Source organism: Argiope bruennichi, chromosome 4, assembly GCF_947563725.1.
Source record: "Argiope bruennichi chromosome 4, qqArgBrue1.1, whole genome shotgun sequence".
NCBI lineage: Eukaryota > Metazoa > Arthropoda > Arachnida > Araneae > Araneidae > Argiope > Argiope bruennichi.
The window spans coordinates 7,129,343-7,156,950 of record NC_079154.1 but is presented as its reverse complement, the minus strand read 5'-3'; the positions used below and the strand labels follow the sequence as shown (position 1 = coordinate 7,156,950).

Sequence of the window (27,608 nt, the reverse complement as noted above, 5' to 3'; positions counted from 1 at the left end):
TTCAAATATTGTTTTTTAATTTTGAATCAATATATAGATTCTTTCATGAAGATAGCTAATTACAAAATTGTAAATATATGGTATTGGAATTTTAAAAAAATTGGTGAAAGAATTACAATTATTAGTACATGAAATATGAAACAGTTCTTACAGGTACTTAATGCTATCAATAGCAATGTTATTTTGAATATTCCATGATGCAACTTAATATGGATTTTATAATATTTATGCACATGTAAACCATTTGCTTTATATGTCCCCATATAAATGTTTTTTTTTTTTTTTTTTTAATCAGTCTCCTGTTTTGGCCAATAATATATTGATTTTCAGAAATAAATACTTAAAGGAATTAAATATATATAGATATATCTTGCATAATATTTTCAGAAAACACCAAAATTATATTTACACATGTTTATTGTGTGCATTGATGAAACATTTATAAAATACATTACTATACACATTTTAAAACAAACACATGAAAGTTAATAAACACATCAGAGCAAAAACAAGTGAGGTGATATTTCTCATATAGGTTTTGGGATTGAGTTTGGGTGGGATATTGTGCTAGGAGCACTGGTAATGGGCATTCCAGTCAATACAGCATCAGGTCCATGCTTCTAGAAGAGAAAACAAAATTACTTATTTTTATTTTTTCAGTGCCTTCCAAGATCATTCTTTTACCCATCATTAAATATGGCTATTTATTAATAAAAGAGCTTGACCATCAATTTAAAATCCATGTGTTTGATACTTAAATACAAAAAACATATGTATCATAATTTTTTTTAAAAAAATGCATACGTGGTTTAGAAAGTGCAGAGTGAAAAGAAATAATTATTTGTCAATTACCTAGCATATTAATTAAAAGCTAATTATTTTTGTTAAAGAAACTAAGCATTCTATATAATGTATTATTTGATATAATTATGCCAACTAAATACCAAAGAGTTATTATATTTTTAAGAATGTAAATTTCATTCAAAATAAAACATCTTTTATCTGAAAAAAATTGGTAATTAGTACTAAATATAATTAAGTTATTTAGAGTATAACTTCTTTAAAGTTGTTAATCTGCATTTATTCATGCAAAAATAGATTAGGTGAATAAACCTCTATTAAATAACATACATTATACAAACTTTCATAACAATAATAATATAAAAGAAGTCTTATGATAAATTATCAAATAATAAATAGATTATACAAATATATTTGCATTCAATATCCTATTTACAAATCATTTCATTTTTCAGCTTGAAAGTCAGGGAATAAATTTAATCCAAATCCTTTCAATACTTTTAACGTTTGAGAAATTATAAGTATATATAGATTTATTCTTCTTCTGCAATCTATAAAAATCATCTTTACAATTTTTTTGTATGTCTGAAAATGTAGACTGAGATAGATATGACCCAGAAGACTCTAGTTTAAACATATATATATACCACTACCTTAAAAAAGAGCAAAGTTTAATAAGTTAATTGATGCATACTCTTCACACTCAGCTGTAATTTTAATTCTAAATATATGAATTTTTATTTATATAAATTCGAATTTCCATATGGAAATATTAAGTGGAACAAATATGCACATTAAGTAATGAAACGATTGAGAAGATCCAAAAATAAAGCAGAATTATTTTTAAAAAATAACTATTTTTGCTATTGCAAATTACTTTTCAGCAATGATTCAGTAAGAAATGGATAAATAAAGGTGAGATATGACATGCAAGCCTTAGGAATATTAATGATTTGTAAACATACATATATTAATAAAATATAATTGAATAAAAGATAATACAATTTGATCAAAATATACTGATTTTTAATGCTCACAAATCATAAAACAAATTTAAAAAGAAAAAGAAATGAGGATCCTACTTCTAAAGATGATTATTTTTTGAATTTCTGCAAAAACAAGTAAATGAACAATCAAGAACAAAACCAATTCAATAATAAATCAACTAAAGTGAACAGTAAATAAAGAACAGAGAAGAGGAAAGGGTGGGGGAAATAAATAATACTTCTGGTACAAAAGTCTTTCATCCAAGAGAAAATCATGCTTTTTCATGCAAATTTTGATATGAAAGAAAAAAATAATTCAAATATGAAATAAATTACATTTTCTAATGAAAAATACATCAACACAGCTTAAACATCTAGCATACTTTTTAAATGAGGGGGAAAAAAAAAAAAAAACCTTTTCAAACAAAACCAAAGTAGAATATTTTGTCAGGATATATATTTATATATACATACATATTGAAAAGCTAAAGGTTTTATTTTAAGCAGCTATTACCATGCTACAAATAAAACTTTTAAAATTTCATGCATAATCAAATAAAAAAAAAAGAATTGTTATTATACCATTCCATTCAAAAGGCAATAACACTTTTGATTATTTAAAACATTTAAAGTAGTATTAATTACCATGCAATCAGATATTAAAATTTTTACCATAAAAAAGATATTTTACTAATTATAAACATAATTTGCTATATAAATATTTTTGCAATCTCAAATTTTTCAAATTTTACTCAAAGGAATTCTGCCAGGATGGAATTTACAATTTTATCAACTGTTATTTTAATATAATTACTTAAAATAGTATTAAAAAGTACTATTATTTTTATTATTTAGAATGTGATCAGATATTAAAAAATTTTACCATAAAAAAGGTATCCTGATAATTAGAAAAATAGTAATTTAATACATGAACAATTATTCTGTTTTTACCATCTCAGATCCTTTGAACTTTGAGTAAGGATAATTTCACATGAGGAAGAAACTGAAAATATTACAAAAGAAGAGAAAATTATCCAATGTTCATGTTGAAAACTCAGCCTGAAATCTGATATTTTGCTCGTTCACAGTTAATTAATTTTCTTCCCTTAAACTTCTCAAAATTTTATCTAAAAAGATAAACCCATTTTATGTGATGTATATACATTAATTTCAAATATTGATTTTATATTTAAAAATAAAGGCAAGTAAAGAATAGGATATTAACCAAATCTGATAAATAAATTTTAAAGAGAGAAGAAATGTCATTATTTGAGCAAGTAACAGAATGGCATAATTATCATATAAACTTATGGCTAACTGAACTTAAAAAAAAAAAAGAAAAAGAGTAGAGTTGTAATACAGTGGACTAATGTTTTACATAGATAAAATAAATTCATATAGCTAGAAGTCATTTAATGAGGTGAGAATTCAAAATATGTTTGCAGTTTCAACTTACCAATTCTGATGTCTTAACTTCCTATTTCTTTACTTATTTACCATCATTATTTGCTACAAGTGGTAAAAAATTTGGTAATTTAATATAATTATACTATAACATTTGAGTAAATATTAGCTTTCATTACATTAAATAATGTATTAAAACTGCCAAAATTAGAAACATTTTTCAACCTCGATAACTGCTTAAGAGGTCCGGAATCATTTACAACCACCTGAAGAGCACTATGTATTATTCAAAGTGCTTTCAAATCTCTGAATGTTGTGGACAGAAGAATTTAGAGGTGAAATAAATTATCAGATGATAATTAATTGCATTACAATTTTTCAAAATAGAATAAAAAATTAGTACTAGGGAGCCTTATTTCTAGTTCACTAAATAATTTATAAAAAATAAGAGTATTGCATAAAAGTGTATTTAATACGTTAAATTTGCAACATAGATATTAATGTTAACAATAACACATAATCAAATTATTTTCATAAAAGTACTATTTAAAATTTTACTTATATATAAGAAAATAATATTTAATAATTCTATAAATAATGCATATAATAAAGCATTTAGTAATTTTTGAATTTTTCATAATTTTGTGGAAGGGGAAATAGAAATAGAATTACAATATACCTTGGTCAAAATGGCAAATATATATAAAGGTAAAAAATCATGTTAATACACAGAAATATGTTTATTATGAAAATATAACGAGAGGATGATAGTTTGAATCAATATATAAAAAAATTGCTATAAAAAGCCAATGCTTTACTACAATTTACTCAGATTTATAAATAAAGGTAAATTTTTACTTTCACAGGCAGTTGATGAATTTCTTTCTCAGTCCTCAAAACAACTTTCTTTCTGAATCAGAACATTAAACTTATCATGCATATGTTACGAGAACACTTCATACATAAAAGTTTTAATGAGAAACAAGCAAGAGAGCATTGTTCAAGCATACATCACACCAAAATTTTCATTCTCATTTTGATCCCATGCCAAAATTTATAGGAGTATTATGCAAATAAATATTTTCCATGCATAGATTCCTTTCTTTAATATAAAACTCTAACATTTCAATTTAAAGAATGATTATCAAATACAAAAAATTTCGAAACAAGATAAAAACAAAAACAAATTTTTAGTTTTAATCATAGCAATTCATTTTTCAGTGTGTATTGATTGGAAAATATAATATTCAAGAATGTTAAACATAAGGAAAGTAAGGTGAAAAGAGAAAAATTAAAGTTGGTTCTGCTGTCTTTGGTGCCTGTTAGATAATAAATGCATTTTTTTTTTCAAATAAAGCATTAAAAATCTATAAAATTGATCAAGAAAAAAAGCTATTAGAAACATTACTGAATATAAGAACAAGTTATAAACATGTCCGAAAGAAAAGGAGACATATTGAAGTGACATTGTGTCCAATCAAAATGAGTTAAGGTATTTGTTGATAAAACATGACAACAGTATCCTAGCTCTCCATTTCTAAAATAAATTATAAATTAAAAATGACTTTTTAAATATATATATATATATATATATATATATATATTGGCAAACAAAGACTTCTAGTCATTGACTAACAGGAAAAAAAGGAGAAATAGTTGATACACAACAGTACTAAATCATATTGTCTAAATATGCCATATCAAACAAATGTAGATAGAAACTCTAGAAAGGGACAGAACATTGTTAGATCACATGAAGTCAGAAAAGCCTTTAATATGTTTGCAAACCCTGCATGGGAATTGCAAAAATATCCTCTAACAGTGTCAATAATCCTTTAAAACACAGAAGTAAATGATTCACTGTGATAAGGATGAACAAGAAGGTCACCTTGGAAAACTGGATTTAGAATCTACTTTGAAGTCATTTGCCCTTATTCCAAGTACAGGGAAAGGATGTTCAGGATATGTGCATGAATGTATAGATGTTACATATAAATCATGATTAGAATATTTATTTATAAGTGTATTGTTCTTCACATTTACATACACTTTATAGCATGGATTCTGTACTTTTGCACCAGAAGATATTAGGCCATTTAAAACTTTTCCAAAACAATTGAGCCTTGTTAATAAGAAACTTGCTATAAAATTCTGATGAGTAAAACCAGCACTCAAATTCTTTAAATTACATCAGAGATTTCAACCATAATAATCTAGGATACAGACAATAAGGATGAAACAACCGTGTTTTATTTTATTTTTGGAACTTGGAATTAACAGAAAAGAAATTAGTTAGAAATTTTTTTTAGATAAAAAACATTTAATTAAGGTAAATTAGGAAGGATGAATTTTAATATATTAGTTGTAGATCAATCTTTAAAGAATTCTTAATGCTTTCAGCAAAATTTTCTCATATTCAAAAATACATTTCTAAACTGACATACATTTCTTCTGCTCTCAATTATTCACAGAAAAGATTGCATTTACATATAATATACACATCCAATATTTTTTTCAGCAATTACTTATTTAATACCTTGCCAGCAAAACCAGTATAGAGTAGGATTGCACTACTAAACTGTTATCAAGATACTTCACACTGCAAATTGCTTAACCAATATTTTGATAACTTTTAAAAACAAAAACAAAATTTGTTATGCTAAGTTGATTTTAAATTTCCTTTTATATCCATACTCGATAAATTTTGGAGTTCAAGATATCAATATCTTCATTCTTGAAGGAAAGCATCAATTGCTTTTAAATAATAATTCTCTTTAAAATTTTCTTGATAACAAACTATGATAGATGTGATTATAAATTTTTTATAGTAATATAAAAATATACAATACCATATATCAAATTCATCTCTTTTACAATACCTCTGTGGGAAAACAAAGTTACAGACTTAAGTATCATTTCACTAATAAAATTTCACTTTAATAAAAAATGAAATTTAGAGCACAAAAATTATTTAATATATAGAAAACATTTTGGTTAAAAATTTTCATGGGGAAAAAAAAATCAAAATTTAGAAAATGAATTTAAGAAATTTGGAAAGAGAAAAAGAATCTTTCATTGTTTTATGCATCAATTACTGAATTAAAAATAAGAAACTAAGTGTACCTTTTTCTTCTTCTTTTCTTTTTTCTTTTTCTTCTTCTCTTTTTCCTCATCATGCCTCTTTTGTTTCTTGTGCTTTTTCTCATGTGGACCATCAATATTGATATCTGAAACAAATAACTGCTTAAAAAAAATCTTCTAAATAAATAAAAGAACCCAATTTATCTTATTTAAACCTTAACCTTATTTTTAGCATTATCAGAAAACAATGTTTCAAATAGCAATCCTTTAGATTTTTGTTGCATCAAATCTCCTCAATATTTTGTATATTAGTAATATTACATATCATAAAACATGATCTTTTTTTACTATGGTATGAACTTTCACATCTTACTCTGAAACAAAAATTATAATCTTTTATTGGAAATGGTCTTTTATTGAAAATCAGAATATAACATTAGACCTGTTATTTAAGCAAAATTATACTAAATTTAAATACAAAAAGTAAAATGTTTACTTACTAGGAAGAATCAAACTTACCTTGTTGAGATTCTTGGGTTGGAGTATCACCTGCTTTATGTTTGTGCTTTTTGTGTTTATGTTTTTTCTTTTGTGGTTGCTGGCTCATTAATCTGTATTGCTCTGGTAACTAAAGAGAAAAAGAAATAATGCCTATTATCTTATTGTTATATTAAAATTATTTTTTAAAAATTTAGGCACACGATTTGAAAATAATATATTTTATGCGAGGGGAATATTACTGCAATTAAGAAACTTACTGGACCAGGATGAAGACGAAAACCTGACAACTGCGATCCAGTTAATGGCAGAAGCTCCTTGCCGCCTATTGGAGGTTTTTCAATGAGAGATTTCAGAGAACTGCAGGATGAAAAAGCAAATTAGCCACATGGAATAAATAATAAGAGCATAAAACTATTTTTGTTATAAATAAATTTTATTTAGACAAGATTTCTCAAAATTTCAAATTCCAACACCTCCCATATAATTTCTCCATATTCACAAGCATAATTAAAATTTAACAAATGATGATTAATTTCCCTCTTGCTGATTAAGTAATGATTTATTTCTTAAAAGTTCTACATACATTTGGAGGAATGAAAATTCTTTTTCAGACAGAGAGATCATGGGTGAAATCTTAAGCTTTAATAATCTGTTTTCCAAAATCTATAATTAGAATTTAACTGAAAAGAAACATTATTTGGAGAATACATTTTGAATCATTAGAAATCCAATATGAGTAAAATATAAAATTTTATTGTTGGCAAATGAAAGGAATGAATATATAAAGAAAGATAACATACACAAAGCATCTTGAATTATTTGTATTTATTATTGGCTAAAAATAAATTTTCTTTGCATTAAAAAATTAGCATTGCATTGAAATTTAATCTAATGAATAAAATTTAACTATTATCACCAATGCAAAATTTTAGGTTACGATTTTTGAATGATGAAACTAATCAATTAGAAATTCTCTTACTGAATCTACAATCCATAAGATACTAAAAAATTTTAATATAGTGAAAGATAATTTATAGACAACCATATATATTTTTTGATGGAGTTCTATAAACTAGCACCCTTAATTGAATTAATTATTTTTAGAAAAAATTCCCACGATTCTGGTGTGAAGTATTAAAGCTTACTTACCAAACTAAATACCTAACAATTATTTTATGACAAACATACATGTAAAAGTTATGTAACTTGTATAAACCTGAGTATAAGGTTTTATTTATTCAATAGAAAAAATAAAAAGATGAAAACCCATACTTATAATTGAAAATCTTTTTATATAATAAAAATAAACTTTTCTTAAACTTTAAATGAATGTTAAATGCCTTGTATTAGGTGCAGCAATATGTACAATGAAATGTTAGCTTCTTTATTAACAAGGTTTTACACATATATAAAATATTAACTGTACTGATTTTAAACAACCATTCACAATTTCTGTAAAACTTCTCTCACCACCTCATAAAATGCTTTGCAATATATCAAATGTAATATTAACCCACTGTTTTTACCTATTATCTAAGCTTCCTGGTCCATCAATGTTGCCAGGAAGATTAGGAAGGAAAGCACTTAGTTGATCTTTCATTTTTCGACCACAAAATTTGTTGTAGGAATGTTCAAGATTATAAAATGACATCAAATTGGAGGCTCCAGTCAATTCTGATTCTATTAATAATAAAAACATCACAATTGTCAATACATATTATATATCAAATGCATTATTAATTTAATAATATTAATATATTTTGTTTCAATTGCAGAAAAGGAAAAGAGATGAAAAGATTATACAAATACTACTAATATAATACTGAAGCATATTATAGTAACTGAGACTTACTTTGTTTTCTATCATTCAAAATAGGGAAAATTAAAAAAGATTTTTATTTCATTTATTATCCAAAGGAAAAAATATCTGCCCATGATCTTTTTTCAATGTCAAGCAGGAATTACAATAAATTTTTAATGTATTATTACACATTTTTCATGATAAGAATGATATTTACCATTCCATAGACAGTTATCACAAAAATAATTTGAAATGCATGCATGAATAGTATGTTCAGAATAATTATGAAGCTATATATTTCTCTTCTGTGGAAGAGAAAAGGGAATCATCTTGCAGACAGTAATCAAAATATCTGCCATAGAGTTAATAAGCATTGCCATAAGATATAATATGGATCTTTGTTTGTTAATGTTGTTTTCATATGTTATTATTCTTTGTCTGTTTTTCATATTTGTAAGATCCTACTTAGAACGACAGAAATCTCAGGTATGAAGAGACCATTGTTTGAAGGAAAGGTATAGAAACCCAATATTATTGTAATATCACTCATGACATAAGAAAAAGCCCCAGTTAAGCATAAATAATTCATTAATGAAACAATACTAAATGATAAAATATAAGTAACAAGTCCTCTACAAATAAGTAATCAACTAAGAAAAGCAAGGATGAGTTGAAATTACTATTAAAAATATAACATAATACATAAAATTATTTCAAAAAAGAAAAGATTTTTCCTTTTATCTAAATAAGCAAAAGGAAAGTCAAGTAAATGGAAGTAAAAATTAAAAGGAGACTTGAAACTTGTAGGTACTTTTCAGGTAAAATATTCTTTAATTTACTTGATAGTACTTTCCAAGCAAATGAAAAGATTATATTTTCACCATTCTATCAATATATCCTTAAACTCAGATAAAACCTTTTTCACTGATCTCCAAATGCATGAAATCTATTAAACATTGAAAGATGCAACACCACAAAGAAAATACAGCCTATAATCGGGCAGATTTAGATTGGCGAAATGAATCTTTTTCCATCAGATGAAAAATATAAGTACCTGGATAAAAAATATGCTCTTCTATAACTCTTGTATAAGGCCTATACAAAATAAGCAGTTTTTAAGGATTTTCAATAAGATTATGCACTCTGTAATATACTTTATCTTAAAAAAGATACAACTTAGCAAGTAACATTTATTGACAAATGCCCAATTCTCCTGTATGTATTCGAATTTATTTGAAGAAACGGCTGAGCATTTTAAAGTTACTTAATATTGCAGGTAGTTAGACAATAAAATTGCTTGTAGAAGACATTTTCTGCTAATTTATATAATTCTAGGTCGTATAGAGATGCTTGCTTTCAAAATTTAATAATAAATCATATAAGCAAAACCAATTTAAAATTAATGACAGTAAACTGTTAAGAGTCATAACTTTTAATTAAAAGGAAAGGATTTTGCTTTAGAAAGTATAAATAATTTGCTTAAACAAAAAGTATATCAAAATCTATATCTAGATATGCAATAGTTAAAAAAAAAGTACATAATAAGAAGGCTTCCATAAAACATACAAACACAACCAAGATTTAGGTCGAATTATTTGAAAAAGCTAGCAGAATTTATAACATTTCTATCACACTTTTTATATTTAGTTATGTTATACAAAAGAGATATAATTAAGATAATATCCTCTTTCCTTATCTCATCTCATAACTTTCAAATTTAATCATCAAAAAGAAAATTTATTTAAGAAAATTATAATAAGAGATTATATAGAAGTAAATTCACAAGCAATTCCAGCCTAAATGCTTATACAAATTGCGTCAATTTTGAAGCAAACTTATATATTTTCAGCTTCAATCAATACTCTAAATGTAAAAAATCGGCTTATTAAGTTTATAATGATACAAGAGCATATACTTTGGAAATTTAAAAACGAAACACCGTTTTATTAAGGACAATATAATATTATTAAGTCGCAAAAAGTTAACCAGAAACAAGAAATTCAAAATACACAAATATGAGCATCAAGAGACAACGAAACATTACACATCCACTAGAACAGAAGAGTTTTAAAGCTCCAATTTCTATTGCATTTTAATTTGGGTTCAGAGCACTTCCAATATGTTTAACAAACTCATATTACAGCATTTAGAAAATAACCAAGGAATGAATACAAAAAGAATACCATAACATATAGAAATGATACTTTAAATAGATTCCAATGATCTAAGAGTAAATCATTTTTTAATAGTAATTTTTTTTTTATCATTGCGCAATGCAACTTACTTGGAGGCTCTTTCATAAGGTAAAATGGCCCACTATGAACAATAGCAGGAGTTTTCCCCAAAGATATCGTAGTTTTAAGAGTACCAGTTGAATCCTGACGAGGTACAACAGGAGATCGAGATCCCCGAGGACTCGATTTAGGTGAATATGATTCTGGCTTCCTCCCTACGTCAGCCATTTTGCTCTGCTCGCTCAGAGCTCAGCTTAGTACAAAATGACAGAATCTAATGTTTGATGAGGAAAAAAAGTACTCATTTCACTTCACATCCTTTTGATCCAAGTGTTTGTTCTGCACTTCCTATCTGATATCGATAATCGTTATCGTATTAAAGCTTTAATTTAATTCAATAGCAGGAATTAAAATATTTCATGGATTGTAAATTTTAATTTTGATTGAATTTTATAAATAGGATTCTTTTGCAGTGTTCTGTTTGGTTTGAATTTATTTAAATAAAGGAAATTAAGCAATAAGGTGCTTAATCTTTCTTATGGGATAAATTAGCCTGCTCAATTTTTTTTTTCATTACTTATTTTACATAAGCTCTGCTTATGTTAAAAAATAAAATTTAGTAATAAATTCTAATTAAAATTTAAATTAATTTGCAAGAAAATACAAATTCAACACATTGTAATGTAAGACAGATTCATATATCATTTGTTAAATTATTCATCGATTAGTCTTCGACCTGTCATCTTCTGATTCTTCCGTATTTGTGGTTTGTTTATATTTGTAAACATCTTAGCTATACAGAGCAAATTAATTTTTATACCCTGATAAAAAACACTTTTCTGATTAAACCGTTGTTTCCTGCTCTTGTATCGTGATCTTTAAAGTAAGGCTTCTTTTTCTGATTTTATAACATCGCTTTATTCAAATTGATTTCATTTTTTTAATATACAGTTCTTGCTGTAGAATCCGCGATTGCTAAAATAGAAGCACATAGAATTGTTGATATTCATATCCTTTGTGTTTACAATTGTGTATTTTTGTATGGATAAATAATTGCTACAACATTTTATATTTATTCTGCATGTATCACTGAAAATTTAATTATTCATTTTTGGAAAGTAAGGAAATATTTTTGGAAACCCACATTAATAAATATTGCTTTTAAATTCATTCCAGAATGCCTTATTATATGCATGAACTGAACCCGGATTACAATCCTGCCACTAGACTTATACGACACATGGCTACAAATGAACTTCAAATGCTTCTTAATAATGATGAATTAATTGAAACTTTAGTGCAGGAATTGCAGCAGGTAATTACTTTATGTTCATTTATTTTACTACAATTTCTACTGTTATGTTTGGTTTTTCCCTCCTATGTTTCTAAACCTTTGAACTGTTCGGAGTCCCAAAGATGTATGAGTAACTTTTTCTAGAGCATTAATAAATCAAAACATATCTTAATAAATAAAAATTCATAAATTAGTGCTCAATCGAAATCTAAACTATTAAATAGATTTTCTTCAACTTTCACTCATAAATATTATTAAAATAAAGAAGATTGTAGTGCATTAATCACCATATTAAGTGTGTGTGTCTTGCAAGTAATATATCTGTTATATGAGTTCTACATACTTTACATTGTTTTTTACTTTTTTCATGTATATGTCAGGAACCATTTGCACTCACCCTAAAAAATGTATAATAACTTGTAAAGAATGGCCTAACAATCAGAAAAAGCAGATTGTTCTTATGTTTAAGACATGTTTTTTAAAAATTTTATTAATGGCTAGTCATTATTTGGTCATAAATTGCTAAACTCAGGCTAGTATTCATCTGTGGATGCCTGAAATGATTATCCTCTTGATGAGATAATGCATCATTATTAATTTTTGGAAACATTGCTGTCTTTTCTTCTGATCATTGACATATCTTTAAAAAATGCAAAAAATTATATATTGAACAGTTTCTTATTACATTATTTTGCTCTTTACTTTGCTGTTAATTGAATGCAGCTGCTAGTTAATAATATGAATTGGTGCATTTATGTTTTGAACCATATGTGCTTCAACTAGTATTTTTAAGCATTTTAATCTGAAAGACTATGTGAAACCTTTTTATTTTATATTGAAAAACCTTATTTTTGAAAGCAAGTATTTTTTATGATTTTGCATCTGTAATGAGTCAATTATTTTCTACAGCTCAACAGGTACATTTTTTTTTTTTTTTTTGTATATGTTGGGACGATTAACAGGTTAATAAAGATTCTGTTATTCAGAAGTTTCTTTTTTATCATTTAAAAACTATGTTTCCATGTTTAAAAAAGAGTATTTTATTTTTAATGTTGCCGTTTCTCTAAAATTAAAAAATTGCAGATGTTTCATATCATTTTATTTATGTACTCCTGGGTCAATACTTATTTAACTAAATTTTGCCATTGTTTCTTTAAGAATGTTAATAACTTATAGTGAAAGTTAACTTTAAGTGGTTTTTAAAAATGGAATTTGAAACTTGTTATTTGCAACTGTCATCTTTATTTAAAATTAAAATTGCAGACCATAAGAAGATTTTGTGTATTTTTATATTTTATTTAGAAGTTTTTCTACATTTAAAATATATGAGATAAATATGTTAAAAATGGATATTTATTTACATGTTACATTGATATTCCTTTAAATGCTAATAAATGTACTTTATATTTTTATATAGTTTAAACAACATACATCTCTCCATTGCTAATTTTTTTTCTGAATAGCTTTAATCTTTGTTATGTTGTTAATATTTTAAAATTTATTGCTAATAATGAAGAATAATTAATCTTTTAGTGAAGACTTCATGCCATATATTTAAATAGTTAATTTTTTATTAATAAAACACACGAAAATATTGTTTTTCTGAGGAGTGGTAGACGTGTAATAAAGTGTATTCTAAAAATTGGTTCAGTGAAATAAAATAAAAACAGTTGTGAAAATGAGATGATAAATATCTGCAAAATATATCATTCACAAAAGATATGTTTTTATTTAATTCATTTATATATGTATAAAATTACAGCAATCGGATTTTTAAAAAAAATTTCACCACAAACACAAGATCTTATGCATTTGCTTACTTTATTTTCTATCTAAATATTTTTTTTGATGATAATTTTTGTAATACCTTTTGATTAAAATTACAATATTAATATTATTGGAATGTTTCAGGTAAAAACAGCTGAATCTGAAAGAAATTCAATGCTAGAGAGTAACAAAAATTTAGCAGAATCTAATCTAGCAAAAGAACCTATTGTGAATGATTTGAGAATAAAAATTTTGGAGTTAAACGATGAAGCAAAAGATTTAAAAGAAAGTTTAGAGGCTAAAAAGCAAAAATTAGGTAATATTTTTAGCTATTTTTTAAAAATTTAACCTGCATATTATATATTTCAGATATTTTGTATTAGAATTTAGTATTTCTGTTAAAATGTTTGATTATATAATTTTGAACATTTTGTTTTTCCTTTAATATGTTTGCAGAAAGTTTTACTTTGGTTGCTGTTTAATATATGAATTGCTAATAAATTGGTGAATGAATATATAATTATTCTAATATGTATAAATCAAAAGAAGTCTGTGTTGATTATTGTCTAAATAATTTTCAGATGATCTGACACGACAGATGTCTCTGGATACAACATTAGCTTTAATTCAAGCAGCTGCAGCTGAGGCTGAAGAAGAAAGTGAAGTAAGTTGCTTTAAATTTTATCTAAACAATTAAAAATTTATTATCTAGATGTTGTTCTTAAAATTAGTCAGGTTATTAAAGTAACTTTCATAAGTGCTCCTTGGAAAAGTTAGACCCACTCATCAGCAGTTATTTTGATCTAAAAAGTTTCAGCTCTAAAAAATGATCAATTATTTTCTGATGTCTTCATATCTTTGGGATGATCAGAAAATGTGCAAGATGTGAATTGCAACTTCATTTTTTAACAATTATATTTGTTGCAAGTGTAATATAGAGTTTGCTCTCTTCGCAATGGTCCTTCCTCTCTTCCGCAATGCGCATTGCGCATCCTTCGCAAATGCTTAATTGTACTTGTAGCAGATGGCATTATAAAAAAAGTGCTCATTTTGTTAATACACTGCAAAGGATTTCAATGTTTATCTTTGGCAAAATTGTAAAAACCTGACAGGCCAATTTATGGAAAGAAAAAGAGAAACAATGATTCACTTCAAGAATATGAATAAGTAAAATATTACCCAGTTAAATCCTAATCTTCACTTTCTGTTTCACTAATGGAAGTAAGACTGTGTCTCGACATTATCATTCTACATGATTGAGATTTCTTTGATTGATGTTAGAAGAAATATAGTGTATGGTAGTAATCAGCAATGTATTTAGTTGAAATCTACTTTCATATGCCCTTTGAGTTTGTGGCCAGTATGGTAACCCAAGCAAGCAAGGAAAGTATTTTTCTAGTAACTCTATTGCTAATTTTTTTAATGTATTCTTTGTTGAGTTGTGCACTTGCTACTTTGGTGGCTTTGTTGGCAACCTTGGAAGTGTGAAAGGGCATATAGAAGATTTCAACAATGTGCTTTTGAGTAAAATAGAAATGATAAAAAAAATATTATGTTGTGGATTCTTCCAAATAGGTTCAAAGTATAGTACTCTAATTTTATTGGAACAGGATATTTGTGGAACTAATGTTACAATTGAACCAAGAATGTTTATGAGAAGGCTATACATTAACAGCAATTTTCAGTTGGCTAAGTGATTTTAACATTAATGACAGAATGTAATTTAATTATTTGTGACCTGTCATTTTCACTGTCGTGTCTATAATTAAAATAATCCAATCAAAAATGTATTTCAAAGACATGCACTTAAGTACATGCACAAATCTAAATGTATTTTTACTAACACCTTCTTCTAACAAAAGTTAAGCTTCTGCTTGCTGAGCCTGCTTAGAAAAATCCAAGTTTTTTACTTGTTTTGTCACTTTCATTCCACTCAAAAATATACCATCACCGCTGCATTTTATATCGAGTTTTCCCAGACATACACAGTCGCCTGCCAGAGAAATCTCAAAATGCTCTCACTTGGATAATGCCTCTAGAACTAAATAATTTTTGGTCTAATTTTCATTAGGATGCTCTTTATATATATAAATAGGAAGGGCAGAAAAATATCCATTTTGTTGTTAGAAATACTAAATATCGTGAAGAGAAAAGATTTTTGGATCAAAATTGAAAATTGTGTAGTAGTTCGAGTTTTTGTTTATAGATTTAAAAAAAAGTAATGAATTTGTTAACAATATCTAATTCACTTTTCCTTTTGTTCAGCATTTTTTAAAGGTTTTATTATATTTTTTATTCAGAATCTTTTTTAAAATATAAATTGCAATGGTTTATATCTGTATGATATATATTTTTTTGTTTTAGTATTTAATTCAGTTAATATTTAATTTTTTCTTTTTCATGTATATTTTATTTTATAAATTTATCTATTAGAAAAGCAAAATTTCACTTAATAGGTATTGTGTATACTGTCATTGTAAAAGCAGAAAATGAAAAATAAAAAGAAAAGTAAGGATATATATATATATATAATATTTTTATGAAATGCAAGGATACTTCATTATATAATAAAGTCACTGCAGAAATATATTTTAGTTATATTATATAAAATTTTATATGAAATAAAAAAAAATGGTGTAATGATGGAGAAAAATCTAATGTCATTATGACTTTTTTAATAAGTTATATGGAAACCTCTTTTTTTTTATCTCTTATATTGATCATTAGTTTATGGAATGAGACAGAGCATGGAATATGCTCAAATTAGTGTTGTTCCAGCTGCTTTTAATTGCAATTTTAAATCAGAATGACTTCTGTTGTCCATTGCTGTAAACGTCTTGAAGCAAAATGTCCTGAAGGTTTGCCATTGAAAAGTTTGTCTTCATCCAGGATTTTGCAGAACATTGAATATGCACGTGTATTGTCTTTTTGGGTAATCAGAGGAGCAATTAACAACAGACTGTCTGCTAGCATCTTCCTATATCATAATGAATTCATTTTGTTTTCTTTAAAAACAATTGTGAAGAAGAAGGTGATTTTTTTTATCCAGATTTTACCAGTAAAATTTTAAATCCATTTGGGTCATTTAAATTTAATTTTTTATCTACGAGCATCACACTATCTTAGTTAGTGTCCGTTATTAAATATTTCTATGCAAGCTCAATATGATTCTATAGATTTTTTTTTTCTGTTTTTTTAAAGAGTGGGCTATTTTTTTTTCTCTTTCATCTTTCTTTAATTATCATCTGTAAGCAACATAAGAATTTGCTATACAGTTCAATTTTTATTTTTCAACTGGTACAGGGCAATTGTATCCCAATTTGTGAAGAAGAATATCTTATCCCTCTGCATCTGCCATGTTGCTTTGTAGAAATTATCTTTGGCCTTGATATTTCATGCTATAGCTACCAGGATTAATGAGATAGCTGTTAATGATAGACAAGTTTTTTGTGCTGTTTCAATATAACTGTTATCAGCATCCTTAAAAGCTAGTATTTTGCTTTATACAATTTCTGATAAATCTAATACTAAAATTAAATTTCATGAAAAGAAAAAAAATTATACCAATAACACTTGTAATTATTTTGTTTTTTCAAATAATATAATCTGCAGATGAATTTATACTTTCTTCCCAAGCTTCCATCTATTGATTTTGATAAAATTTTTTTCATAATTTAAAACATATACTTAAATTTATTATTTTGTAGCTTAAAAAATTTGTATGGTTTAAAATTGATATAATTTTTCATATTAAGTTATTTTTAACCCAATCTTATACCTTTTCAGTAAGACTGTAATTAGTACTTATACCTTTACTTATTATATATTTGGCTACTGGACAGTTTGAAATATATCAATAATATAAAACAATTAGTGATGAAAAATAAGTTCATTTAGGATTCTTGTATTTTTTATTATACATAAATGATTAAATTTTCAAATTTCCTTCATTTAACTACTTAAAATTATGTCATCTAATGTTTTGAGTATTATTTAACAACAGAAGTAATTTATAAGTTATTTTTGTTCCAAATTTCAGTTTCTTCTTCTTTTTATGTTTTTAATATATTTAAGCTGTGAAAGTATTAAAGAATAGGAAAGAACTGCTCCATTCACTATATTTAAAAATACGAAGTTAAATACGTTGCCTTATTTGGTCTCAACTTATGATTTTGTTTAAAAAGAATGTAAATTAAGGTTATAATCACTAATTTTATTATAGCATTTATTGTAGAATCAAGCAAGTGCTTTCCACTCCTTTAAGTGATGACATAAAGGTGATTTTACGTGGTTTGAAAGTGAGGTCCAAAACTAAATTTTAAGATCTAATATTGAGATTTCCAAGAGCTTGAATTAGTTGTTTATTTATATATTTTTTAACATGAGTGAATTGTGAAACTTTGCAATAAAAATTATCATTTTATAACTTGTGAAGTTCTTTCATCAATGTTATTTTGATGTAACTGTGAATTCTTTTAAAGTTAATGTTATTCAAAGTTGATAATACAATCAAACCTTGCTTATCAAGATTCATTATATGAGTGATTACCTGAGCAAACCAAAGTGTGAAAAATGACTCGCATAATAAGGACGACATTTCACAAAATGAGTAACATGGCAACATTATGATTTCACATTTAAACTCTAGCTGATGGCTACCAGCCTGTTTTTAATGCTTATTTGTTGATGGTTTATTTTAAGTTAAAACAATAGTAAAAACAAACTGTAAAATATACAATTATTTAAATATTTAAAATAATGCAAGACATTTTAGTTTTGCATTGTGATATGAAAAAGAAGCATGTTCCGACCTGTCACTGTACTGCCCTCTTGCGGCAAAGGGAAAAACACTTCAGTGTATCGTGTAGCGTGAGCGAGTGTGTGTGCGGTAGCAAGGCTGCGCCTGCTACGCAATGATGGCCAGAATAAAGGAAAAAGAGTCCAAATTTATTCTTGTGTTGTGATTTTTTAATAATGTGAGAGCTATCGACATAAATTTAGTGCTTGTGTAATCATATGGTCCGTCTCGGAGGAGTGGAAATAGCGATCAGCGATGGATTACGTTTTTTTTGTGTGTGAAAATATGCGAAGTGGATTAGCGTAGGCTTAGGAAACGAAACTTGTGCTTGAGTGGTGTTTTTTGTTTCTGTTCTCTGTGTTTTCGCGTATTCTCTCGTCCCAATTCTCAAGGATAATTATTGTGGGTAAGTGTTCAATTACTTAAATTTTCGTTATGTCTTTGTCTAGTTTGAAGAAAGACGAATTAAAGAGTTTGTGTACGGAATTAAATATTGAATTTGCATCTTCCGCTAAAGTTGTAGATTTGATAAGTATAATTGAGAATAGTGACATTTATAAGCAAAAAATTGAGGTCGTGAAAAATTTAATTAAAGAGATTTCAGACGAAAGAAGTAAAAATTCTGATCAAGCCGAAAACGAAAGGCGTTCATTAGAACAAAAATTGGAGATTGAAAGGCTTTCGCTTTTGCGTGTAGAGAAAGAAATAGAGCTTTTAAAGCTCAAATCCTCATCGTGTGAGCTTAACGATAATGAACAGAGTTTTAGTTTAGAGAATTTAATTAAGAGTATCAAAGTTTTGACGATTCCTGTTCCCAAAAATGCTGAGTGTTTTAATCTCTTTTTCAATTCGCTCGAAAAAGCTTTCAAAACAAAAGGAGTTAGTGATAAATTTAAAGCGGAAATTCTATTAAATCTATTAGGGGATAGAATTGGCAATTTAATGGTTTATATCAAAGAAGAAGAGTTGAGTGACTATGAAAAAATTAAATCTATTGTCTTAAAACAATTTCAACCAACTTATCAAGAATGTCTAAAACAATTTAAAAGTGCAGTAAAATTGCCAACAGAAAATTATGTGCAATTTGCTTCAAGAGTTAGATCTGTTTTTGAGTATTACATTCAACTTCGTAATGTGAATGATTTTTCTAAATTGTGTGAGTTAATGGTTTCTGATCAGATTTTTAGCACTCTTCCTCAAGATTTAAAAAGTCATATCAGTATTAAACAAGGAGAATCTGTTTTTAATGTGCAGGAATTAAGTAGAGAATGTGATTTATTTGTGGCTTCTAAAACCAAAACCAAAACTGAGTACGGTTCGTTTTCCCGCGCATTCGTTACGAATAGAAATGAGCAAAGGAATTTCGGTAAAGGAAATTTTGAGAATCGTAATAGAAATGTTTCTAAAGTGTTCTTATCGAATAATATTTCTAAATGCGTTATGTGCCAGAACAACCACTCAATATTTAAATGTCAGGAATTTCAAAAACTTTCTGTTAGTGATAGAGTTGCATTTGTGAAATCCCAAAACTTATGTTTTAAATGCCTCTCACCAATGTGCAAAGTGAAAAAGTGTTCTGCAAGAAATTGCTTTTGTAATAAACCTCATAATAGGTTACTTCATTATCCCAGAGAGTTTGATCATTTCAGTGGGAGTGGTAAAAACGAAACTAGTACCATAGTTAATAAAGGGGAAAGTTCAACTTTAAACCCGGAAGTTAATTCCTTTTATCCAACTTCTTGCGCAACTAATGAAAATGTGCAATCGACATTTTCAGCTACGAGTACGGTTGAAAATAAACAAATGAGAACTGTATTGTTAAGCACGGCTAAATTTTATATTCGAGATAAATTTGGGAATCTGCAATGTGTTAGAGGGTTACTGGATGTAGGAAGTCAGTCCGATATTATGACTTCGGAGTGTGCAAACAGATTAGGGTTAAAACAAGAAAAAATAAATGTAACAATTTCATGTTTAAATAATTCCTCAATGACTGTTACCAAATTTATTAAAGCTGAAATTTCAAATGCTGATAAGAGCTTTAAGCAAAATTTTGAGTTTCTTGTTGTAGATAAAATCACTGAGTTAACCCCAGTTAAATATTTAAGTGTTAAAGAACAAATTCCTTCTAATATTAATTTGGCTGATAATTTTATGGTTCCCCAAAAAGTTGATTGTCTCCTAGGTGCTAAATCGTTCTATCATTTGTTGAGGCCAGAAAAGATCTACTCATCAAATGCAGAGTTGTTTTTTCAAAATAGTGTTTTTGGATTTTTGGCTTGCGGTAGTGTAATGGAATTTGATTCCCCAAAAATTCATTGTGGGTTAATTATTGATGAAGATTTAAACAATACCATGAAAAAATTCTGGGAACTAGAAACTGTTGAGTTAGAGACCCCTAAATCCCATGAGGCAAAAATCGCTGAGGAACATTTTGTTAAAACTCATTATAGAGAGCCTAGTGGAAAATATGTAATCACAATCCCACTTAAAGAGGAACCTAGTTGTTTAGGCGAGTCTAAAAGTATAGCATTAAAAAGATTAAATTCACTTTGGAGTAAACTTTCTAGTGATAAAACTTATTTAAAATTGTATGAAGAATTTATTAATGAGTATGAAAGGTTGGGACATATGAGAGACGTGACGCATGAGACAGAACCAGAAACAGTGTATTACATGCCCCATCATGGAGTATATAGACCAGAGAAAATGACCACTAAGCTTCGTGTAGTATTTAATGCCTCTAGTGAAACCACGAATGGAACATCATTCAATAGCTTACAATTTAATGGGGGAATTGTGCAGGAGGACTTAATTTCAATTATGATGCGATTCCGCAAACATCCATTTGCATTTATTGCGGACATTGAGAAAATGTATAGGATGATTTACATTCATCCCAGTCAGCGAAACCTACAAAGAATACTTTGGAAGGACAGTGAGTATGGTTCAGTGAAAACGTTTGAACTGTCGACAATTACTTACGGTACTACTAGTGCCCCATTTTTAGCTACTCGAATGCTAATTCAAATTGCAAGGGATGAGGGACACAATTTTCCCCTTGCAGCACCCGTTGTTGAGAAAGATTTTTATGTGGACGATGTGCTATCTGGTGCTAAGACTTTACCCGTATGCATAGAGATGCAACAGCAGCTCACTTCCATGTTAAAACGAGCTGGCATGAACTTGCATAAATGGCGAGGCAATCATCCTCAGTTGTCTACCACTTCTGGATGCAACTACGACTTTGCAGACTGTGATAACAAAACTTTAGGTGTCACGTGGGACCATACTAATGACTGTTTTTGTTTTAAGGTGTCCATAACTTCAACGGATGTTCATACTAAACGAACAGTTCTATCCACAATAGCCAAGTTGTTTGACCCTCTGGGCCTCCTTGGTCCTGTGATTTCATTAGCGAAAATCTTTCTACAAAAATTGTGGCTTCTGAATCTTCAATGGGATGATCAGCTTCCTCCTGAAAATCATAGTGAATGGGAGAAGTTTTCAACCGAGTTACAGTGCATTAACAACATCAAGGTGAGCAGATGTATTCTTCCATTTTCCGACGTCGAAGCTATAGAGCTTCATGGTTTCAGCGACGCTTCTGAAGCTGCCTTTGGAGCTGTTGTGTACTGCAAATCCCAAACACCTGCTGGTGAGGTTGTTGTCAAGATGGTGGCCAGTAAATCCAGAGTGGCTCCACTGAAGAAGCTCACGATCCCTAGATTGGAGCTCTGCGCTGCTGTGCTGCTGGTGAAATTGATGCAGCGTATCCAGTCGGCTCTTCGATTGAAAGTGTCCAATACCTATTACTGGAGCGATAGTATGATTGTGCTGTCATGGATTAAGAAAGAGACGTCCCAGTTAAAAACCTTCGTGGCAAACCGTGTAGCCACACTTCAAGACCTTTCGTGTCAGGAGCAGTGGAGACATGTTTCGTCAGGAGATAATCCAGCTGATCTTATCAGTCGTGGTGTAAATCCGTCCAAAATGCTCAAGAGTAACTTGTGGTGGGAAGGCCCTGCCTTTCTAAAAGACAGTGAGTATCCGTGCAGAGAAATCTCTGACTCTGTGATAAAGGACGATGTAGACTGTGAACTCAAAAAAGTTGACTGTGAAAGTGTTTTAGTTACTACATTGAACAATTCATGTGTTACTGATATTCTTAATTGTAGTAATAGTTATACTAAAATATTGCATGTAATAAGTTATGTTTTCAGATTTCTCCACAACTTGAGAAGTCCAACTGAAAGGAGACTGGGTCCCTTGACAAAACAGAGGAAATTAGGAAGGCTGAAACCTTCATAATAAAGGAAATCCAGAGTAGGGAATTTTCAGACGAGTTAAGGTGTTTAATTAAAAATAATCCTGTTCTTGGCAAAAGTATGTCACCGGATGAAAGATTTAATATTATTATGGATTGATGAAAATTATACAACTTTAGATTCTGTTTCACCATTATGGTAATGTGATAGAACTGCTGTTTTATGGAAATTATTCTGTTATAGCAATTTTGTGAATTTTTTATATATTAACTGTTAAACTGCTTCATAGTATTGCATAAGAATTGTGATTTAAATTAATGCAGCTATTTATATCAAACTCATGTGAAAATTGAATATGAGATTAATATCTGTTAGTAATATATAGAAAAAAAATATTTTGTTATGCATATTACTTACTTTATTAAATATTTTCTATTCTCTAGCTTTGTCCAAGTGGAAGGTAGAAAAAGATAATGTAAAAATCAATGAGTTAGTGCTTCTTAAAGATGAAAACCTACCCCCTCAAAAATGGGCATTAGGTAGAATAATTGAGTGTTATCTGGGTGAAGATAAAAGGGTCAGAGTTGTAAAAGTTAAAACTCAATCTGGAGTTTATAAAAGAGCCATTTCAAAAATTTGTATTTTACCTATTGATGTGTAATCTTATATTAGTGTTCTTTATTGTGTGATTAATGTTATTACCTTGTAATGTGTAGTGTTTAAAATCTGAATTTGTGTGTTTTTATTCAGCATTGTGCATTGAATTGTGATATTTCATAGTTTTTCCTTGTGTGTGTGTGTTGACAACATTATGTCAAGGCGGGCGGTATGTTCCGACCTGTCACTGTACTGCCCTCTTGCGGCAAAGGGAAAAACACTTCAGTGTATCGTGTAGCGTGAGCGAGTGTGTGTGCGGTAGCAAGGCTGCGCCTGCTACGCAATGATGGCCAGAATAAAGGAAAAAGAGTCCAAATTTATTCTTGTGTTGTGATTTTTTAATAATGTGAGAGCTATCGACATAAATTTAGTGCTTGTGTAATCAAAGCATTTCAGTAATATTCAAGGACAGATACAAGAATAGCTAGTAAATGTATTTTAAGTCACAGAAAGAAATTTTGGAGGAGATTTTGTCCACTGAGGATATAATTGCCTCAGTATAATCATAACACCTTTAGTGAAATAAGGAAATTATTGCATCTCATATTGAGAAACATCAGTCTAACTAAGGCAGTAACTATTGCACTACAAATTTATTTAATGATAATGCTGTGTCTTATTTTTGGCAAATTTTGAAACACAGGCAAAAATAAATTTCAAAAGCAAATAACAAAAATATTATTATAAATTTATTTCAGGTGTTTTTGAAATGGAACACATTATTATATTTTACATTAATTTTATAGGGAAAATTGTTTCACTTGACAAGTATTTGGAACCAATTATGCTCATTAAGCTAATTTGCAGTATATTAATTGCTTAACAAAGCAATGTGTACATATTATGATAGATTTGTCGTAATCTTTAAGAAAAAGGTTTTAAGCCTCTTTTTTTATTGACTTTTGAAGTTTATTTATTGACTTTTGAAATAAAAAAAAGAAGCACAGTTTTCTTGTTTGAGCTAAAATTAATGATTAATTAATGTATACTTTTGGACTAAAAAGAGAAAAATTAAAGAATTTCTATTATGTTGTGAAATGAAAATGGGCTAAAACATTTCAGATTTTTAACAGAATCTAAATTTTTGTTCCAGGCTATTTCTGAGAATTTCCTTAATGGAGAAATGGAAGTTGAGGCTTTCCTGGACTCTTATTTGAATAAGCGAAAGCTGACTCATTTGCGAAGAGTAAAGGCTGAAAAAATGGCTGAGCTTTTAAATCAGTTTGGTGCTAACAGAAACAGTCCTCCACCTTCTAGAAGTACTTCTTCAATCAATAATCCACCCTATCCTGATGCATATCCACCACCATACAGACCATTTCCTTACCCGCCAATGAATGCATCACATCATATTTATCCACCAATGTAGTTGAAGTCTTTGAAAATATGTACATAAGCTTATCTTCTGTAGTTTTGTCATCTATATGGTTCACAGCTTAATTTAATGCATCTCATTTTTAATTTACTCACATACTTCAGGTGCACAGCTTGTCTCAAATGTTTTATGATTATGTAATTAGTGAGAACACTAACTATTTTCATTTTTTCAACTATTTATTCATTATGTGCTATTTGCATCTTTTGGTAATTCTTTTGAAAATTTTTACTCTCTATGATTATTTTAAATATAATTTGTATCAGATAGAACTCCATTAATATTGTTACTTTTTTGTGGATTTGTGATGTTTCAGCAATTTACAAAAAAATTCAACCGTATAAATCAAAGGAAATTATAAATTTTTAATTTTATATTTTTGATTAGACAAAACTGACAAAACTATGAGTAATCACTTTGTTTTCATGCTTTATTTCTTTTTATGTCTGCTACTGGTAGGATCATAAAGAATCCATGTCAGAAGGTTGAAGTAGTGTTATCTCAGTTAAGTTGTGTATTTAACTTATTTACATCCCAAATAATTTGAAGTATAGACTTTAGTAAATTTCTTTTAAATTAAGTTTTAAAAAACCGAGATTAACATAATTATGAAATAAAATTATCTTCTCCCTCTAAACCTTTTTTTAAAAGAAAGGTATTCATATAGTTAGGTGAAAATCATTTTCTAAAAAAATTTTTTATGCATGCATAATAAAAAGAATAAAATATTAAAAAATAAAGATTCTTTTTGAATACCTTGTATTCTCTCAAAAAATTAATCTGAGTGGGTGAGAAGAAATCATTAAAGTTAAAACCTCAAAATCTATCAAATGAGTGACAGATGAAAATTGATTAGGTGTTTGAAAATATATATTTACTCACTAAGCAAAAAATAGAAAGTGACCCCCCCCCCCTTAAGGATGCTTTGGATAAATTTAAAACACTGGGCATAATATTTTAATTTAATACACTTTGGATAAATTTTTCAAACATTTTTTGATATTTTACAATTCCATAATATTTACTTTTATGGAAAAGAAAGACAATTTCCAAAAATATATAACCAATTTCTTAATAGAATCATTTTTCTTATTCAGTTAGTAAGTATATTGTAAATTGAGAAAGTTCATGTAGATGTGGTGTTGTGAAGCTGAGAGATACAGATGTAAACATAACATCTTAGTTGGCTGTGATACATATGCTATGTCGATTAATATCGTAATGAGCAAAGTAAATGAATGAATTTTCAATTAATTGGTTGCTTTAATTTTCAAAAAGTGAAGTTGATTCATACTATATTTATTGGTTTAAGCACTTTTTTTATTATATATTATTTTGCTACATGAAAATTATTTTTGGTATTAAGCTATACTGGATAATAATATATTATGGATCACTTTTTTTTTACATTTCTTCATTTATTGCTTGTATATCAATTTTATTTTATGAATGATGAATAAAAATTAACAGCAGTTGTTTTAATATTTCACGAGAGGGGAAAAAAGAGGGAGAGAGAGCATGGTTATCTTTTTAGCAATTTCATCACTCTAAACAGCTAGTCATTTCTTTTATTCTTATTTGTGATAGGAATTTATATTTATCATATTTGATATATTACATGCAAAATCAATGGAATAATTTATTAAAAAAATAATAAACAATTTTATTCCAAGTGCAAAATTTTGTTTTTATTTGCCTTGCTTCAAAATATTTGTTGAAAATGTGCTTTCTGTTTGGAATGAAATCGCAACTGAACAATATGAAAGAAAAATTAAATATATAATAATAGTTCAACATAAGATTTTAAGAGTGTAAATTTTTCTTATGTAAATCTATATGTTGTTTGTAAATGCAAAACACACTGTATTCAAAATATGCAAACTTTCATTTTAACTGCAAAAGATGAGAAATTTAGCTCATGATATATTGCTTCTGTATACTGTAAATAAAATTTAATGTGTCTTATTGATGTGTATGCTCTTCTCTGAAACAAAGTTAATACAACAATTTTAAGTACCAATTCTAAGCTAATTTGTTTGAATTGATAATTCTATGAAACAAGTGTTTATCTTATATCTTTAAATTAACACTTCTTCTGTCTGTCTTTCTGTATATATTTAGTGTATCTTGGAGACGGTTCTAACGATTTGGATCAAATTTTATGTTTAGATAAGGTTTTGCTTTTTAAAAATTTATTTATATAGGTGTCTTTTATGAAAAAACACCATTTTACACAATTTTTTTAATAATTATTAGAGTCCAAGAGATGACGACACCAGTCCAAACAGAACCTAAACAAATCGAGGTAAATATCCAAGCTTCAGTAAAATCTTACAAATTTAAACGAGCAAGTCTTTTATATATATGTAAATTTATGTCGTGTATTTCGGAAATGGTTCTAGCAATTTAGATCAAATTTTATATTTAGACAAGGTTTTGCTTTTTAAGTGTATCCATATAGGTGCCCTTTAAAACACACACACACTGCGATTTTGCAAACACACAAATTTTTTTATAACTAATTATTAGAGCCTTTTTCTATCTGGTCTCTTGCTGACAATGTCATGTGGCGCCATCTTTGATCTGATTTCACCATGGTAAAATTGAGTGCAAGTTCAAAAATATAAGTAAACTGTAAATT

The 27,608-nt window shown here is 27.8% G+C and overlaps 2 protein-coding genes across 4 annotated transcripts; one reads left to right on the top strand and one right to left on the bottom strand.

Moving 5' to 3' along the window:
* Window positions 1-399: 399 nt before the first annotated feature.
* On the bottom strand, window positions 400-11,093 carry LOC129966059 (mediator of RNA polymerase II transcription subunit 19-like). 3 transcript variants are annotated; one of them, XM_056080423.1, is made up of 7 exons: window positions 10,859-11,091; window positions 8,300-8,453; window positions 7,031-7,130; window positions 6,792-6,900; window positions 6,315-6,418; window positions 3,244-3,296; window positions 400-620 (listed from the first exon to the last, which is right to left on the bottom strand). In XM_056080423.1, exons 1-6 carry the CDS (start codon window positions 11,034-11,036, stop codon window positions 3,273-3,275), a joined length of 669 nt encoding a protein of 222 aa, XP_055936398.1. In that variant the 5' UTR covers window positions 11,037-11,091; the 3' UTR covers window positions 400-620; window positions 3,244-3,272. The 3 variants fall into 3 exon arrangements, with proteins under 3 accessions (XP_055936398.1, XP_055936397.1, XP_055936396.1); XM_056080422.1 differs by lacking the exon at window positions 3,244-3,296; XM_056080421.1 differs by lacking the exons at window positions 400-620; window positions 3,244-3,296 and adding an exon at window positions 5,905-6,072 and having other exon boundaries at window positions 10,859-11,093.
* A 428-nt stretch (window positions 11,094-11,521) lies between these two features.
* Window positions 11,522-26,932, top strand: LOC129965893 (vacuolar protein sorting-associated protein 37B-like). The gene is made up of 5 exons (XM_056080162.1): window positions 11,522-11,691; window positions 11,985-12,123; window positions 14,014-14,185; window positions 14,451-14,533; window positions 24,686-26,932. Exons 2-5 carry the CDS (start codon window positions 11,986-11,988, stop codon window positions 24,959-24,961), a joined length of 669 nt encoding a protein of 222 aa, XP_055936137.1. The 5' UTR covers window positions 11,522-11,691; window position 11,985; the 3' UTR covers window positions 24,962-26,932.
* Window positions 26,933-27,608: the final 676 nt, after the last annotated feature.

What these genes read in the sequence shown, in the direction of transcription:
- LOC129965893 (XM_056080162.1), top strand. Translation starts at nt 11,986, where the DNA reads ATGCCTTATTATATGCATGAACTGAACCCGGATTACAATCCTGCCACT. An exon ending in GGCTAAAAAGCAAAAATTAG is followed by an intron (nt 14,186 to 14,450) that starts GTAATATTTTTA and finishes AATAATTTTCAG; the next exon opens with ATGATCTGACACGACAGATG. An exon ending in AGGCTGAAGAAGAAAGTGAA is followed by an intron (nt 14,534 to 24,685) that starts GTAAGTTGCTTT and finishes TTTTTGTTCCAG; the next exon opens with GCTATTTCTGAGAATTTCCT.
- LOC129966059 (XM_056080421.1), bottom strand. Translation starts at nt 11,036, where the DNA reads ATGGCTGACGTAGGGAGGAAGCCAGAATCATATTCACCTAAATCGAGT. An exon ending in AACCCAAGAATCTCAACAAG is followed by an intron (nt 6,419 to 6,791) that starts GTAAGTTTGATT and finishes TATTTGTTTCAG; the next exon opens with ATATCAATATTGATGGTCCA. An exon ending in AAGAAAAGAAGAAGAAAAAG is followed by an intron (nt 6,073 to 6,314) that starts GTACACTTAGTT and finishes GTTTTCCCACAG; the next exon opens with AGGTATTGTAAAAGAGATGA.